This window comes from Sciurus vulgaris (genome assembly GCF_902686455.1).
Source record: "Sciurus vulgaris genome assembly, chromosome: 7".
Lineage (NCBI taxonomy): Eukaryota > Metazoa > Chordata > Mammalia > Rodentia > Sciuridae > Sciurus > Sciurus vulgaris.
This window is the reverse complement of record NC_136467.1, coordinates 7,339,009-7,354,322: the sequence shown is the minus strand read 5'-3', so window position 1 is coordinate 7,354,322 and position 15,314 is coordinate 7,339,009. Positions and strand designations below refer to the sequence as shown.

The window sequence follows — 15,314 nt, the reverse complement described above, 5'->3', positions numbered from 1 at the left end:
ATGTATTTATTTATAAACAATAACCTTAAATGTAAACCCCTTGAATTCCTCAATTAAAAGATTTAAACTGACTGAATAGATTTAAAAAAAAAAAAAAAAAAGGACAATGATTTGCTCATCATAAGAAACTCACTTCACTATTAAAGACACATAGACTGAAAATGAAAGGATAGAAAAAGATACACTATGCAAAGGGAAACCAAAAGCCAGCAGAAGTGGCTATACCTCACATAAAACAGACTGCAAACATGAAATGTAAAAAGAGACAAGGAAGACCACTGTATAATGACAGAAGGATCAATTCAACAAAAAGAAATAACAATTGTAATACATATGCACACATCCCTAGAGCACTCAATTATATAAAGCAAACATTACTAAATCTAAAGGTAGAAACAGACTCCAAATACAGTAATAGCTAGGGACTTCAATTTCCCCAATTTCATCAATGGGTAAACCATCTAGACAAAAAAAAAAAAAAAAAAATCAACAAAGAAACAATGGAGTTAAACTATACTATAGGTATATAGGTAAAATGGACCTAATAGATGTTTACAGAACATTTCATCCAACAGCTACAGAATAACTACAAATCAACTCATGCAACATGCTCCAGTACAGAGCACGGGTCAGTATGCAAAAGACATCTCAACAAATTTTTAAAAATCAGAATCACATCATGTATCTTCCATGGAATAAAATAAGAAATCAATAAGAGAAACTTTAGAAATTGTACAAATACGTGGAAATTGGTACATTCTTAAATGATCAATGAAGAAATCAAAGGGACATTTTAAAATTTCTTGAAATAAATGAAAATGGAAGCATAACATACCAAAATCTTTGGGATAAAGAAAAAAAAAAAAATACAAACAGAAAAGTTTATAGAAATAAATGCCTAGATCAAAAAAAGACAAAAAAAAAAAAAAAAAAAAAAAAGTTTCAAATAAACAACCTAAAGATACAACTCAAGGAACTAGAAATATAAGAACAAACCAAACCTAAAATTAAAGTAAGAAATAACAAATACCAGAACAGAAATCAAATAGAGACTTTGAAGAATACCAAAGATAAGTGAAACAAAGAGTTGGCTTTTTAAAAGGAAGCAAAATCAACAAAATTTTAGTTGGACTGAGGAAAAAAAAAAAAAAAGAGAGGAGGAGCAAATGAATAAAATCAGAAATAAAAAAGGAAACATTCAAATCCATACTACAGAAATGCAAAGGATGCAACAGGACTAAGTAAATGGCTTTCCTGTTGAATATGAATAAACTTTTAAAAGAGGACTAACATCAATTTTCTCAAATTTCTACCCACCCCCCCAAAAAAAAGAAAAAAGAAGAAAAGAAAAGAAAGGGAAAGAACACGACAAAAATAATAAGACCCAACACCACCAAAACTGAACGGGAACAACCCTTCCAAATTCATTCTACAAGACCAACTAAAACCAGACAAAGACATTGAACTACAGAAAGGGACAAAGAAAACTACAAACCAACGTCCCTGATGAACACAGATGCAAAAATCTGCACCAAATACTGGCAAACTCAATTCACCAGCCCGTCCAAAAGATTATCCATCACCATCAAGTGGGGTTCACCCCGGGGTGCAAGGACGGGTCCACGTGTGAATACAGAAATGTAACACATTCATCGACAGGATGAAGGCCCTAAACCATGGGATCATCCTAATGGAGGCAAAACATCCAACAAAATTTAACATGTCTTCATGATAACGAGTCTCAAAAAATTAGGTGCGGAAGGAATGTTCCTCCATAAAGGCTACAGATAATCCCACGGCCAGTATCATTCTGAAGGGGCAAAGGCTGAAATCATTTCCATTGAGCTCAGGAACAAGACAAGATGTCCACTTCCACCACTCTATTCAAGAGTAGCAGAAGTCTTAAATAGAGCAGTAGTGTACAAGAAGTAAATAAAGGGTATCCAAATAAGAGAGGAGAAAGTCATACGATCCCTGTTTGCAGAGGACATGATTTCATATGTAAAAAGCCTAAAGACTCCACCCCAATCTGCTAAAACTGATAAACAAATTCAGTAAGGTTGCAGGATACATGATTGATGTATGAATCCCAGTAGCATTATTATACACCAAGAACGAAATCACTGAGAAAGAAATGAAAGCAATCCCATTCGCAATAGCTACAAAGGAAATAAAATGCCTAGAAATAAATTTAACTGAGGAAGCAAGTGGTCTCTACAATGAAAATCACAAAACACTAATGAAAGAAGTTGAAGAGGACACACACACACACACACACACACACACACACACACACAACAGAAAGACATCATGCTCATGAACTGGAAGATTCAGTGTTGTTAAAATACCCATGCTGCTGGGTACAGTGGCACACACCTGTAATCCAGTGACTCAGGAGGCTGATGCAAGTGGATCTCCAGTTGGAGGCTAGCCTCAGCAAATTAGTGAGACCCTATTTCAAAAACCAAATAAAAAGGGCTGGGGGTGAAGCTCAGTGGTAGAGAGCATCCCTGGGTTCACTTCCCAATACTGCAAAAAAAATAAAAAATAAAAATGTAAAATGCCCATGCTACTCAAAGTAATCTATAGATCTATAGATTCAATGCAATTCCTAACAAATACCAATGACATTCTTCATAATGGTAGGGGGGGAAAAACCCTCCTAAAGTTTGCATGGAAACACAGAAGACTCACCATGGCGAAAGCAATCCCAAACAACAGAGCAGAGCTGGAGGCATATATGCCTGAATGGAGACTCACTACGAAGCTGTGGCACTGGTGTGAAAGCGACAGACGGATGGGATGATACAGAGCACCCGGAAACAAACCCGCATGTTTATAGCCAACTGATTTTTGACAGTCAGCAAGGACAAACATGGGACAGATGACCATCTCCCCATTGATGTTGGGAAAACTGGATATCCACATGCAGAAGAATGAAAGTAGATCCCTAGCTCTCAACATTTTAAAAAATCAACTCAAAGCGTTCCAAGTTATATACAAGACCCAAAACTCGATAACTGCCATTCTGCCTGGAATGAAATGAAATCTTAATGTCATCTTGATTTGCATTTCTTTGATTGCTAGAAATGTTGACTATTTTTCCATATATTTATTGGTCATTTGTATTTCCACTTTTAAGAAGTGTCTGTTTAGTTCCTTTGTCCATTTGTTAATTGGGTTATTCTTTTGGTGTTAAATTTTTGAGTTCCTTATACATTCTAGATATTAATCTCCTATCTGAAGGGCAGGTGGCAAAGATCTTTTTCCATTCTGTAGTGTCTCTCTTCATGCTCCTAAATGTTTCCTTTGCTGTGCAGAAGTTTTATAATTTGATGCTGTCCTATTTAGTGATTTCTGGTTTTAAATCAGAATGACTATTATCAATAACAATAAATGCTGGTAAGGATGTGGGGGAAAAGGTACACACATACATTTTTGTTGGGACTTCAAATTAGCATGACCACTCTAGAAAACAATATGGAGACTCCTCAAAAAAGTAGGACTGGAACTGCCATATGGCCCAGCTATCCCACTCCTTGGTATACATCCAGAGGATCTAAAATGAGCGTACCATGCAGCCACACCAATACTTATAGCAGTGCAACACACAACATCCAAGTTATAGAACCAGTCTAGGTGCCCGTCAAAGGCAAACAGGAAAAAAAAAAAAAAGGTAATATCTATTACACAACAGAGTTTACTCCTTCATAAAGAAGAATGAAATCACGGCATTTGCTGGTGAATGGAGGGAACTGGAGGCCATCATGTGAAGCGAAGGAAGCCAGACTCAGAAAGTCAGGGCTGCATGTTTCTCCCACATGCAGAAGCTAGACCAAAATGAGGGGGAAAAAAGTAAAAGAAAAAGGCCGGGGGCATCTATGAAAATAGAAGAGAGATCAACAGAGTAAAGGAAGCCGACTGAGGAGGAAGGAGCAGGGATAGGGAAAGGGAAGAATGGTGGAAGGAACCTTACCAAACTTCCCGATGTACATATGTGAGTATACTACAATGAATTTCGCCTTTATGTATATCCACAAGGTACTAATTTAATAAACATAAATAAATAGAAGAAAGACCAGGACCTAAAGAAAAGGGAATGTGGAGAAGGACTGGGGACTGAATTGGAGCAAATGTGATTTCATGCTTGTATAATAATGTCAAAATGAATCCCAACCAACTAGTCATCTGGCAAGGGGTTCATATCCAGGACATTAAGGAGTGCAAGTAACTCAACGATAAAATGATGATGGTGATGGTGAGGATGGTGATGGTGATGATGGTGGTGGTGATGATGGTGATGGTGATGGTGATGGTGATAATGGTAATGGTAAGGATGGTGATGGTGATGATGGTGATGGTGATGGTGATGGTGATGGTGATAAAGGTGATGGTGATGGTGATAATGGTAATGGTAAGGATGGTGATGGTGATGATGGTGATGGTGAGCTGATTTAAAAATGGGCAAATGACCTAAAGAGACATTTCTATAAAAAAAAAAAAAAAAGTATAAATGGTAACATGAAAAAACACTCAGTATCACTATTCATCACAGAAATGCCAATCAAAACCACATTGAGACACCGTCTTATCCCAGTTAGAATGGCTGTTATCAAAGAGAAAAAAATAGCAAGTGGCGGCAAGGATTCAGGGAAATCCAGCATTTCTAGCTGTACAAATTAGCACAGCTATTGTGGAAAGCAGCATGGAGGTTCCTCAAGAAGCCAGAAATAGAATTGCCATATAATCTAGCACTCTCACCACGGGGCAGATATCCAAAGGAAAAGAAATCAGAATGTCAAAGAGACGCCTGTACCTCACAGTGTGTTACAGCACTACTCGACATAGCCAAGGTGTGGGTGGAATCCAGCCAGTGTCCACTGCAGGATGAGCGGATGGAGAAAGCGTGGTCCACGTCTGTGGTAGAACATCACTCAGCCGTGAAAGTGAACGGCGTACTCACTCACAGCAACTGAATAGAACTGAAGGGCATTATGCTACGAGGGACGAGTTAGGTGTAGAAAGACCAACTCCACAGGTCCTTGTTTGTGTGCAAAGTTGGATGGTGGTTACCAGAGACTGGAGAGCGAGACGGCAGCGGGTGAAGAGGCACAGCCACCAGGTGTGGCCTTGCAGGGTGGAGGAGTGACTTCCCTGCTCTCAGGGTAACCATGACAGACATCGGTGGTATATAAAACATTTAAAAATGATATTTTCAAAATAGCTCCTAGAAAGGGTTGGAATGTTCCCAAGACAAAGAAGTAACATTGTTTGAGATGATGGATGTGCCAGTTATTCTGATCTGATCATTATACTTGTATATATGTATCAAAGTATCACACTGCACCCCATAAATATGTATGTACTATGTGTCAATTAAAGGTGAAAATACATTAAGAACATAAGAACTAGCTGGATTGGCAGTAACCCATTTGGAAAATTGTATACAGCTTTTATTGTTTTGATTCAAATTGGTTTTTTTTAAAGTTTCAGAAAAATACCAGTAATTTGGAACTAGTGGCATGATCTAAGGTAACAGATTTTGAAGTTGACTAATTTGAAAGCAATCATATTTTGAAACATATCTGTACCCATGCATTGAATGCTACTGATATGGTGCGTGTTCCGCTTTTGAGAAGAGATATGAGCTTAAAGTCCACCACAGTAATGATGGACACAGCTCTAGATACACAGTACACTGATTTTCCTTTTCATTGCCGAAACTCAGGCTAGTTAGATTAGTCATGTGTGAAACACTTTGGCAAAAACACATGCACTGACGAGTGTGTATAAAAGTGGAGAAAGCCAAGAAGCGTTCGTGAATTGCCTTAATGTCAATTCCTTGGTTGGGATATTGTAAGATGTTACTGCTGAGGGAAACTTGGCTGAAGGGCATTTGGGATTTTGCCTTATTGTTTCTCATGACTGCATATAAATCTATGATTATCTCAAAATAATAGGCGGGGAAAGCAAGGAAGAGACTAGTATAGTACATTGCCATTCGTTTTAAAAATACATGCATATTTGATCCCCGGCATTGCAAAAAATAAAAAAAGCATATATATTATGTATCGGTGCACAGATGCAGGGTGGGGTTATGGCTCAGTGGTAGAGTGCTTGCTTACATGTGTGAGGCGCTGGGTTTGATTCTCAGCACCACATGAAAATAAATAAAATAAAGGCCCACTAACAACTAAAAAAAAAAAAAAATATATATATATATATGTTTAAAATATATATATATATATGTTTAAAAATGTACATGTGCAGAGAGATTCACATGGACCCATGTACACAGGGGCCAGACATACGCCTGTTCCTCTAAGGGTCACTGAGGTGCCACGGACAGGGATGGCCTCGGAGGAGCAGGGTAGAGGATATGGGGTGGGAGCCACACGCCATCCCGCCTACCGAATCTCACGTTCCTGGCATTCCTCATTCAAAGAATGATTTTCACAAAGTCACAACAAAAACAGATATTTCCAACAGGAAGCTGACCCAAGCCAAACAGAGCAGTGTGGCAGAGACTGAACGGGCGGTGAGCCCCGTGGAGAGCCGCAGTCTGGCACGCGCGTCCCGGGGAGGACGGGGAACAGAACGGTAAGGGAAGGTCTTACGGCTGGAGACGCAGTAGGACAGTCTGCAGTTGATCCTCCTGAAGAGCTGCTTGTCAATGGGCCAGAGGACCAGCGTGCAGAGCTGGATGGTGTTGACAATGAGCCCCGAGGCAATGAACACGTAGCAGAAGACCAGGTGGCACAGGAACTGAGACTTCAGCAGTCCAACCAGGTCCATGACGCGCGGCGCTCTTGTCCAAGATAAACGAATAGCTGTGGCAGAATGTGCCCAGATGCAGGGAAGACCCAGGAGTCAGGAAAGGCAGCTAAAACACAAACAGACGCCAAACATTAGCCAAAGCACGATGTGCTTTTAACATCGGAAAAGATGCTCTGGAAAGAAAAATGTATGCTTGAGACTAGACTCTTGGTTCGCTGGCCGATTGACTTTTATTTAGCAAATATTGCCACAGCGCCTACTTCCTGCAGGACGCAGTCTGAGTGCTTTTAGAACAACCCACCCTTTATCTCTCTGGAGCCCTCTGAAGTTGGTACCATTATTGTAGGTGAAGAAACTGAGGCCCGGCCAATGTCTCCTGCCTCCTAGCTAAGCGGTGGCCGGGTGGGCAGTGAGCCTTGTCCCCACATGCTGTCCCTGCATGCTGTCTCGGTGCGCGCTGCTCACAGCACAGGCCTCAGCTCTGGGCCCTCCCTCTGGTTCCTCCTCCCGGCTTGGCCCTGTCCTCCCTCTGTGTCTTGGTCAGGAGTTTGCCTTTCTCCTCTGGCTGTCAGCTGCTCCATCTTGAAGTTCAACATCGTCTCCCCGCCCTGGAGGACCATTCTCAGCACAGGGATGGAGCTCAATTATTTTTCAATATTTGCAGAATGATGTAATGGAGGTAGACAAAGCCTGAACTTTGAGGATGCCAGCAAACTCTCCTAACTATGAAGGCAAGAATCTGCCCCCTGCATCCCCCTCACCCCTCAAATGTCCTAAATAAAATCAGAAACTCGACACATACACAGCGGTGACCCCTGGTCCTGTAATCAGACTCCAGTTCCAACAGGAGAGCATGAAATGACTTCAGTTTGGCAAATAAAGCCTCTGAGGAGCAGCGTGCAGGCAGGGGTCTGGGATGCTGCATGAGAGGCGGGCGGAAGCAGAGCAGGCTGGCTTCTCCCAGCCGCAGAATGTGCCCCAGGAAGAACACAAGTTCTAGAACAAACTTTAATAGCTGACAGATCCCAGATTTGTTATGATCTTCATCAATAATGCCACAAAACGAATGGTCTACCTTGAGGCTTCACAACCATCACCTCGCTCAAGACTCCCACGAACCCTGCGAGATGACTGGTATTATCCCATTTTTCGAACTAAGAAACCAAGGCAACTCCTACATGGGTGACTTGGCTGAGGTGACCTGTGGCAACGGGTGGCTGACCTTGGGACGCGGCTCTGACTCAGAGCTCCCTCCTGCCCCTGCCCTGGCTGTGGCGCGCCTGAGGAGGAGGAGGGCATTCTCCTGGGCTCAGAACTCCCCTTTGCAGAGCAGCCCAGAAATCATCCCAAGGACAAAAGACAGCGTGGCCTGCAGTGAAGTTCATGGGCTCAAAGGACGCTCGGAGTCGGGAGATGGACTCCCATTGGAATTCCAGTTTGGTGTGGGATGATCTCCGCTGTGAGGATGGGCACAGGAAGCATAGGCCACTTGCTCAGACCATCTGGACTGTGCCTTTCTCCGGGGAAATGCTACGGAAACTTTGGCCTGGTTTCTCTGCAATCGGTTAGCAAAGCCGGTCAGCGTGGCCACATCTCAGGCCTTTCCTCGACAGCATGTCTGCAGACAGTCCTGGACCATGGCACTTGACCCAGGAAGTCTCCCTCTAAGGACGAGGCGCAAAGTTGGCAGCTCAGTCTCCTTGCGCTTGACTTGAGCAGCCATGAGCAGAGTGATTTACACTGGTGGCAGTTTGGCAGCAGTCAGAGTCAGAGAGTGAATATTCATGCGGTTTATTCCTAGGACCTGGATCAGCCGCTAATAGCTTCCAAACAGTCTTGCTAGAGGAAGTGTGAGTCTTCTCTGGGTTTCTGGGGGTCTAGCAAACGTTTGTAAAATATTTGACAAATCCTTTTTGCTGATTTAACACTAAGAAAAGGAAACCCGCCAACATCAGGAGTCCAGGGCACTAGGGAAATGAAGAATTTTCTCCTTGTAGAAGTTCAAGACCACCAAGCCCTCAGGTAAGAGCCGCACTAACACGAACAAACCGAACAAACCGGGGTTTAGCACCAAGCTGATGGTGTTCAAGGGGGACCTGGAGGCAGGTAAGCCCGGTTTCTTCTGGTTCTTAGGTTTTTAACCTCCGCGTCTGACCTCAAGTGCCTGTCCTAGCCGCCTAAGGCAGGGGGCGGGGAGTAGGTTTGAAGTCCTGGGTTCCCTCAGTTTGACCCTGCTCTACCTCCGACCTGTAAAAAGGGATAATAGCTTTTAATCCACATCCTAAGAGGGATATTGATTTTGGATTTTGTCGGTGTGGTGACGTTGGGGTGGTGGAGTCTTTCAGAGGGGGGCCTGGTGAGAGGTGGTGAAGTCACAGGGGGAACTGCCCTTGGAAGGGATTAATGCTGATCTCAAGAGTGAGTTCTCATGGGGGCAGATTGTCGTAAAACAGCGAGGTGGTGCTCCTCACTCTCTGGTGTCCTGTCTTGCCACGTGATCTGTCACTCTCCCATGCTCCTACCCTCATACCATCCACCATGAAACTGTCATCAAGGCCAAGCAGAAGAAGTGGTCTGCTCTCCATCCTCCAGAACTATATGCTAGATAGACATCTTTTCTTTATATACTACTCAGCTTCTGGTATTTTGTTCCAGCAATGAAAAAATGGACTAATACACTGATTCTCAAATTCATGTGCAAAAACAAAATAAGAATAGTCAGGAATTCACCTGAAGAACAAGGTGGAAAGCACCATGAGCTTGTTAAATAATTTAACTCTTTAGTCTTAGTGCTCGTAATTAAGAAAGAAATGAAGTTAAATTATTTGGAAAGGTGTCAGGGGGATAAATAAATGACCTATATCTTAAGTTTATTTCAGATAGAAGTTTGGGCAAATCATCCTTCCCATCTTTCTCTTATAATGTGGAAATTAGTCAATTTACTGTCAGGCTGAGAAAAGAGGGCATAAACATCCGACTGGTGATGACAAGAGACAGAGAGAAGACATTTTAAGATGGCTTGCCTGTCCTCTGTCAGCTTTGTAAGTACCCAGAAAGTTATGGAGATAAATTGTCCAGCAACCCACTTTAGTAGCATGTTATATGAGCCTAAGATGAAACTAAGAATTTTATACTCTTTCTGAGAATATCAGAGCAGTAACTTATGGAATTCGTAAATCAACAAAAAACTATGAAGCTGTTTTCCACTTTTCTGTAAAGAAAGATATTTCTTATTATCAAGGGCAACGATGAAGAACTCACGTGCCCAAAGGACCAAAAATGACATGCCTTTTGCTTGTTTTGGGCGCTTAGAAAATGAAACAGCAGTGGTCTGCATGCAGCTGAGCTCTGGAGTGGTGTTTAGCCCTCCCCTGAACACACCACGGGACTTGGGAACAGCCCCTGCAGATGTGAAGTGCAGGGAGTCCATCCTGCTGGGCATCCCCCTCCAACAGTCCAGAGGCCAGAGCAGGCCACCCTGGAGGGCAGACGGAGGTCACACAAATGGACCTTAAGGTGCAGGTGTCTCCAGGGTGAAGAGCACAGAGGAGTCTCACCAGAGGGGAGTCAGAGCAGTGGCCCCCAGTGAACTAACACAACAAGTGGAGGGCTCTTGAAACTCGAAGACTGTTCAGAGAAGTCAGGAGGACAGGAGCAGTGCCAGAAAACCCAGTCTGCACGCAGCGTCTGAATTTTCCAACAGGAGTCTGACCCACGCACTTACCACAGACGTCACCTGCAACATTACTGAATCCGTGTTTTAAACACAGGCCAAAGAAAACTGTGACTGGGAATCACAAAGGTTCAAACTGTCCTTCTTTCGCAGGTGACTGATAGATGAGTCGATGTTTAACTATCATTGAACCAAGTCTCTGCAGGTCCTTGAGGACCAGATGGAAAGCTGTTGAAGATGGGTCTATTTTGTTAGATTAGTTCGTAACTATTGGAGAAAACAAGGCAGTGCCATTAGTGCGGGGGGTTGTACTGGAATATTTTGAGTCAAACAGTTCCCACGGAAGCACGACTCTGGGCTGCGAAATGACCTAGGTACCAGCCTCAGGGACCTCCGCCGCCCTACCCACGGCTATGAGTGGTGGCTGCACTCTGGCTGAAGGACTGTGGCTCAATTCTTTTTTCCTCTGTTTTATTATTCTTTTCTCTGATGAGACTGCCCCCTTACGGGCACAGAATGGGCCGAGCACGTGGGAGGCAGGTGGGGCACTGCGAGTCTCCAAGGAAAGCGCTGCCAGCTGCCAATGTGCAAAAAGGACGCTGGGCGGACTGCCTGTTCAGGAGCCAGGAGGTGGTCGTGCAGCCAGTCAGCAGCAGAGAAAGGGAGTCCGGAAAGTGGAGGAGCCGAGGTCACATGGAGGCCGACCCCATGGTGTGGGTGGGATGACAGGGCCCAGGTGCGGCAGCTGGGCCACACTCCCAGCTGGGCCACTCGCAGCTCTGGAAGGCACTTGCTCGGCCTTTTCTTTCCCCTCCTGTAGTGTCAGAATGGCAGAATGGCCTGTCAACGTGAGGTGGCTGTGAGGAGCCAGTCGGACACGCTGGACACCCGGGCCTGGTCCAGGGCGCGCCTGGAAGAGGAGAGCTCTCTGGTTGCAAGAAGATGAGGAGGCAGGAGAGGGCAGCTGAGACGTCCCCCTCTGGCACTTCAGGGAAGCCAGTGAGACACAAACTGACCCTTTTCCTTCTTACCATTCACCTAGACGCCCGTGTTTCCTTAAGGAGCCCTTCAGCAGGCGGCGACACCTGCCTAGTGTGTGTTCACTCGAGCCTCTACCCGCCAGGGACTCAACCCCTGCCTCCTTCACTACCTGCCAATCTAAGGTAGAAGCACAAGCCAGCAGTGCGCTCCCCGGCTCTGGGTGCCTCAGGTAGCATTCCTAACTCCACACACACTCTCTCACACACACTCACACTCACACACTCACACTCACACACCCACACACACACACTCACACGCACATTCACACACTCACACACACACATATTCACACACACACACCCCCACACTCACACACTCATACACACACACATATACTCACACACATATTCACACACACTCACACACACACGCTCACACGCACATTCACACACTCACACACACACATATTCACACACACACACCCCCACACTCACACACTCATACACACACACATATACTCACACACATATTCACACACACTCACACACACACACACATACACACTCACTCCAGCAGAGCCTTTGAGCCAGGAGACTCCTAAAGCGAGTTATGGGTGGTAAAGCAGATGTACCACGTGCTGTTTGGCCCATGTTGGTGGAAACATAGGCAAATTAAAGAAAGTACAGAATCCACCCAGGAGAGGGTTCAGGCTGCATGGAGTCTCCTCTAAACAGACCCGAAGAGCTGTCAGCCTGAAGATTAAATTAGGTAACAAACGAGAAGCTCAGTTAGACTTCCGTATTCTGCCTTGGTCCATGTTCCACGCTCGTAAATAGCACGCGCCTCAGTTACGCTCAGGAAGAGGCTGAGCCCCAAATGGGGTTAACTCTGTCAACAGCTTGTTTTCAAAGGCTTGTTTATTTATTTATTACTCACATCATAGTACTCAATCAGGTCAGGACTGTAGAAGAGGCAAAATTTTCATTCTTCCCAAGAAATCAATCTAAGAATTGCTAAAATAATATTCATGCCAATTTAGCAAAACCATTAAAGCCTAAACAATGCCTTATTGAGAATCTTTTTACCTCAAAAATCCAGAACAATTCATAAAACATACAAGAAGAGATCAAAGGAATGAAAATTCTATTCTACTACCTTTATAATTCCAAATGAGGCTTGTTTATTTTAATGATAATTCTCCAGGACTCCCTGATTTTAATGATAATTCTCCAGGACTCCCTGCCCCAGAGTGAGCACAAACCCACACTCCACCTTCCCACTAAGCCATTTGACACACACAAACAGGACCTTCAACACCTGCACACAGCCTGGTCTCCTGAATTGGCAGCTGACAGGCTGCGTCAAGGACAAGATCAAAGCCTGGGAAAGTCTCTCCTGTGCAGACACTTAGCAACTGCTGCTACGAGCACCCAGTGAGAGGCACTGCACACTTTGAGCACGAGGAAACGGAAAGTGAATCACGGGAGACTCACCTGGCAGAATGGAGAAATGTTGCCATCACAGGTTTGTAAAAAGGATAAAATTCCGTTACGACATCGAGTGACAAAGGCACAAAGTCATACAGAGAGAAGAATCACATTCTAAAACCAAACACAGAAAATGGAAGCCCACCAAACACTGACAGCAGTGTTTGTGAACTCACTCACACACTCACACCCACGACACATTCACTCCACACACATGCAGACACACCCCACAACTCACACAACGAACACGCCCCTACACGCCACACACGTGCCCACACCCAACACTACCCGCATGAATGCACACCATACAGGCACGCGCACACACACCCTGCAACACATTAATACACCACACACACAACACACACTTAGCAAGCCAGCCCACCTGGAGCCTGGCCCGGGCCCAAGTTTTATTAGATCTCCATCCTCCGGCAGAAGCTGGCTAGGTTCGTTCCAGGAGCCTCTTCCCCACGCAGGCCAATCACCGCGCTCCCAAGGCAGGCTGTTGTTTATTTTTTTTTTCAATGCATTTTTTCCTCCATGGTGACTCAGGATCCAGCTCCACTGTGCTTTTCCAACTCCTGACTACGGGGACAGTGCTTGAGCGGCCGGCTAGCCAGGTGACCAAGGAAAGGAAACCGCAGCAGCTGCCTTGGGACCACTGCTCTCAGTCTGCTGGGCCACGGTGGCCAGAGGGGCGGGTGAGACCCAGGAGAAACCTGCGTGGCGGCTTCTGGGCACAGAACATTCGGGAGGTGGCTGTGCTCTAGGTGGAATACACGTGGCCAGAGGCCCCCCAGGACAGCCAGGACCCGGGCAGCCCTGGGCCAGTCCCTTCGCCCTTAGTCCTGACAAACAAGGCTAAGTTTAGTTTTTGGATTCCTTGCGGTTATGTTGGCCTAAGGCCCAAAACAAAACAGGAGAGAGAATTCCCTAGGAGTTAACTGTCACAGGGACCATCTCTAACTTTGAAATACTCCTCAATTAAAAAATCATCATAGTCTAAGAGTTCAGCAGAAGCCTAGGTAAAATTAGCTTATTTAAAAATTTTATAGAGCAGAGCTTTGTCCAAGATCCTGTACAGTACATGGTGTCCTCTAAAACAAACTGAACTCTGAAGAAGCTCTAAGTCACACTCGAGCTTTTCATTATATCCTCTATCAAATAGCCCCGAGTCCCTCTCCAAACTGTGACTGTAGGATGGTAAAACTGAAGTCCACAGAAAACACATGCTTGCAAGATTCGGTGTCAGAGTTGGTTCTGAGTAGCTCATCAGAGGAAAACAAATTCTAGAGAGCTTTCATAGCCCAGGAATCCAAGACTCGGAGGGAAAATACAGATGGATGACCTAGGTAACACTTTTGTCATGAGAAAGAAAAATAAAGATGGAAGAAAACAAGGCTGGGTATCCTCGTAGGCCTTCTGTAGCTTTAGCGCCTGTGAGATAAAAATGCTCCTCGTTCAACATTACGGGTCTCTGAATAGCCATTGGTGCAGCCAGGTGAGCGCCATAACATTGGACGTACTTGCCTCATTGTCACAGAAAGCCACTGGGGGTTTAGAGCAGGTCAAGCGCAGAGGTTGCCAGTGGACACACGTGGGCACCACACCTGCACCAAGACTCACGCTTTCAACCTGTCACATCCCCCTCAGGCAAAGGCTGAGACTGCTGGACGTTACCACGACCTTCAGCCTTCACAGTACGTCCACGAAACCACTTCCAAAAGTTGGGGCAGTGGTGAGTTTTTAGGCTCCTAACCTCTGCCAGTCAGTCCTGTGGCACCCCAGTTGTGCCCTCCTCCCAGGTAAAAGGCCCACCACCTCCAAACCCTGATCCAGCTCTCCCCATGCCAGCGGGGGCTGCAGGGCTGACCCCCACTGGCTGGCCACTTTCCCAACAACCAACAGTACGTGAGCTATTTTAAAAGATGCTCAGTGAATATTTCTAAAGTGCATTCTGTCTCTAGAAGCTTCCAAAGTTTTTAAAATCAAATCCTAATGAAAACTCCAATAACATGGAACCAGAAATTGAAATAAGGAAAATTGAACTTCCGAGTGGGTGAGCATTCATTCCTTTCTGATTTAAATGAGAAGATTCCAACTGATAATGAAGCCTTTTCAAATATGGAAGGAAAGCAGGATGTACGTGGAACTGAAGCTGCTGCTGGGACCTTCATGTGGCCGTGACCATCAGTTTGGTCATAGACCCAGGAGCCCAGAAGCACCCGGCTGAGCAGCATGAGGGGGGTTCTCCTGGTGCAGCAGGTGGGCAGTGGCCTGAGACTCAGCTCCAGGGCCACCGAAGCAGCCCAGGGAGATGGCCTCACCAGCCGGCACTGGAACAGAAAAGAGAGCTTTGTTCACTCCACACACCAGTGCCTACTGCCCTCTTCCCATCA

General features: G+C 45.0%; 1 protein-coding gene across 1 annotated transcript in view; it reads right to left on the bottom strand.

Moving 5' to 3' along the window:
* AGPAT4 (1-acylglycerol-3-phosphate O-acyltransferase 4) overlaps window positions 1-15,314 on the bottom strand; it is a 110,721-nt gene that overhangs the window by 69,340 nt on the left and 26,067 nt on the right. Inside the window, exon 2 of the mRNA XM_079148628.1 lies at window positions 6,618-6,883. Coding sequence (XP_079004754.1) covers window positions 6,618-6,795 — 178 coding nt within the window. The 5' untranslated portion in view covers window positions 6,796-6,883. The remainder of the gene's footprint in view (window positions 1-6,617; window positions 6,884-15,314) is intronic.